The 2,500-nt window shown below is 45.9% G+C and overlaps 1 protein-coding gene across 1 annotated transcript in view; it reads right to left on the bottom strand.

Annotated features, from left to right (window-relative positions):
• Positions 1 to 2,010, bottom strand: part of LOC129412170 (nardilysin-like) — a 6,047-nt gene extending 4,037 nt beyond the window's left edge. The window contains exons 1-3 of the mRNA XM_055165299.1: positions 1,964 to 2,010; positions 1,737 to 1,820; positions 1,120 to 1,327 (exon numbers count right to left, since the gene is read on the bottom strand). Coding sequence (XP_055021274.1) covers positions 1,120 to 1,327; positions 1,737 to 1,820; positions 1,964 to 2,010 — 339 coding nt within the window. The remainder of the gene's footprint in view (positions 1 to 1,119; positions 1,328 to 1,736; positions 1,821 to 1,963) is intronic.
• Between the last annotated feature and the right edge of the window lie 490 nt (positions 2,011 to 2,500).

Genomic DNA, 2,500 nt, shown 5'->3' with positions numbered 1-2,500 from the left:
GTACTCGGTGGTAGAAGTAGTAGTAGTAGTAGTAGTAAGTAGTACCTGTCGTAGTACTCGGTGGTAGAAGTGTAGTAGTAGTAGTAGTAGTAGTACCTGTCGTAGTACTCGGTGTAGTAGATAGTAGTAGTAGTAGTAGTAGTAGTAGTACCTGTCGTAGTACTCGGTGGTAGAAGTGTAGTAGTAGTAGTAGTAGTAGTACCTGTCGTAGTACTCGGTGGTAGAAGTGTAGTAGTAGTAGTAGTAGTAGTAGTACCTGTCGTAGTACTCGGTGGTAGAAGTGTAGTAGTAGTAGTAGTAGTAGTAGTACCTGTCGTAGTACTCGGTGGTAGAAGTGTAGTAGTAGTAGTAGTAGTAGTAGTACCTGTCGTAGTACTCGGTGGTAGAAGTGTAGTAGTAGTAGTAGTAGTAGTACCTGTCGTAGTACTCGGTGGTAGAAGTGTAGTAGTAGTAGTAGTAGTAGTACCTGTCGTAGTACTCGGTGGTAGAAGTGTAGTAGTAGTAGTAGTAGTAGTAGTACCTGTCGTAGTACTCGTAGTAGGTAGAAGTGTAGAAGTGTAGTAGTAGTAGTAGTAGTAGTACCTGTCGTAGTACTCGGTGGTAGAAGTGTAGTAGTAGTAGTAGTAGTAGTAGTACCTGTCGTAGTACTCGGTGGTAGAAGTGTAGTAGTAGTAGTAGTAGTAGTACCTGTCGTAGTACTCGGTGGTAGAAGTGTAGTAGTAGTAGTAGTAGTAGTAGTACCTGTCGTAGTACTCGGTGGTAGAAGTGTAGTAGTAGTAGTAGTAGTAGTAGTACCTGTCGTAGTACTCGGTGGTAGAAGTGTAGTAGTAGTAGTAGTAGTAGTACCTGTCGTAGTAGTAGAAGTGTAGTAGTAGTAGTAGTAGTAGTACCTGTCGTAGTACTCGGTGGTAGAAAGTAGTAGTTAGTATAAGTAGTAGTAGTAAGTAAAGTAGTAGTAGTAGTAGTACTGTCGTAGAAGTGTCGTAGTAGTAGTAGTAGTAGTAGACCTGTCGTAGTACTCAGAAGTGTAGAAGTGTAGTAGTAGTAGTAGTAGTAGTTTAGTACCTGTCGTAGTACTCGGTGGTAGAAGTGTAGTAGTAGTAGTAGTAGTAGTAGTACCTGTCGTAGTACTCGGTGGTAGAAGTACTGCTGAGTCGTCACTTCGTTCCAGTTTCGTTCGACTTCTTCTCTTAAACTGGAGTCGTGTTTCTTCTTCTGCTGCACCAGCGCCTGCAGCTGCGTCCTGAAGGCGTCTGCGCTCAGAGACGACAGGCGCCTCCCGAAGGACGACAGGAAACACTGCACCCGCTCCTCCACCCACTCCGAACTGCCACGCAGGGAGGGCATCTGATATAATACACACATACACACTATACACACACACAGACACACACACACACACACACACCCCATACACACACGAGGGCATCTGATATAATACACACAGACACACAGACACATACACACTATACACACACACAGACACACAGACACATACACACTATACACACATACACATACACACTATACACACACACAGACACACACACACCCCATACACACATGAGGGCATCTGATATAATACACACTATACACACACTATACACACACACAGACACACACACACCCCATACACACATGAGGGCATCTGATATAATACACACTATACACACACTATACACACACACAGACACACACACACACGTGGGAGGGCATCTGGGCGTTTGTGGACTGACCTGAACTTCGTGGCCTGAGTTTGGACAGTGACGGAAAAACCCAGAACTCCAGACGTGTTTCTGTACAACGGGTAAACCTGGTACCTGAACCAGACCGGGATTAGACCTGCTTTAGACCTGGTCTAGTCCTGGTTTAGTCCTGGTTTAGTTCTGGTTTAGTCCTGGTCTAGTCCTGGTTCAGTTCTGGTTTAGTTCTGGTTTAGTCCTGGTTTAGTCCTGGTTCTGACCCCAGAGTTTCTTTTGTGCGCAGGAAGTCAAAACACGGCTCCTCCATGTGAACCTGAGGGAGCAGAGAGGTCAGAGGTCAGAGTGTGACATCTCCAAATGAACCTCATGGAGGGCAGCAGTCACAGCGGCCGAGCTTCTGCATCCTGATTGGTCCGTTCTTAACATTCAGTTTGTGTGTGGAGTCGACCCGGTCACACTCACTGAAACTTTTTTTTTGTGGTGATTTTTACCTTTTTTACCTTTTTTTAAATCATGAACTTTTTCTCAGCCCAAAATCCTTCAGTCGTCTTAAAAACAGACTCCGCCTCCTCTCGGCTCCTCTCGCTGTGATTGGTCAAAGTGTGAGCTGTGCTCCTCGTGCACGCTCTCGTGACACTAGTGCATGTGCTCAGTGAGCAGAGCCCGTGGATCTGTTAGATCAGTGGTGCTCAATACGTCGATCGTGATCTACCAGTCGATGGCCAAGGTCGTGTGGGTAGATCGTTGTGTCTCGTCTCGGACTCGTGTTTGGACTCGGTCTTGTCTCTCACTCGAGG

This window comes from Boleophthalmus pectinirostris, unplaced genomic scaffold, assembly GCF_026225935.1.
Source record: "Boleophthalmus pectinirostris isolate CB_2022bp ecotype Guang Dong unplaced genomic scaffold, ASM2622593v1 HiC_scaffold_7, whole genome shotgun sequence".
Classification (NCBI taxonomy): domain Eukaryota; kingdom Metazoa; phylum Chordata; class Actinopteri; order Gobiiformes; family Gobiidae; genus Boleophthalmus; species Boleophthalmus pectinirostris.
The sequence above is the reverse complement of the archived record's forward strand: the minus strand, read 5'-3'. Positions and strand labels throughout refer to the sequence as shown.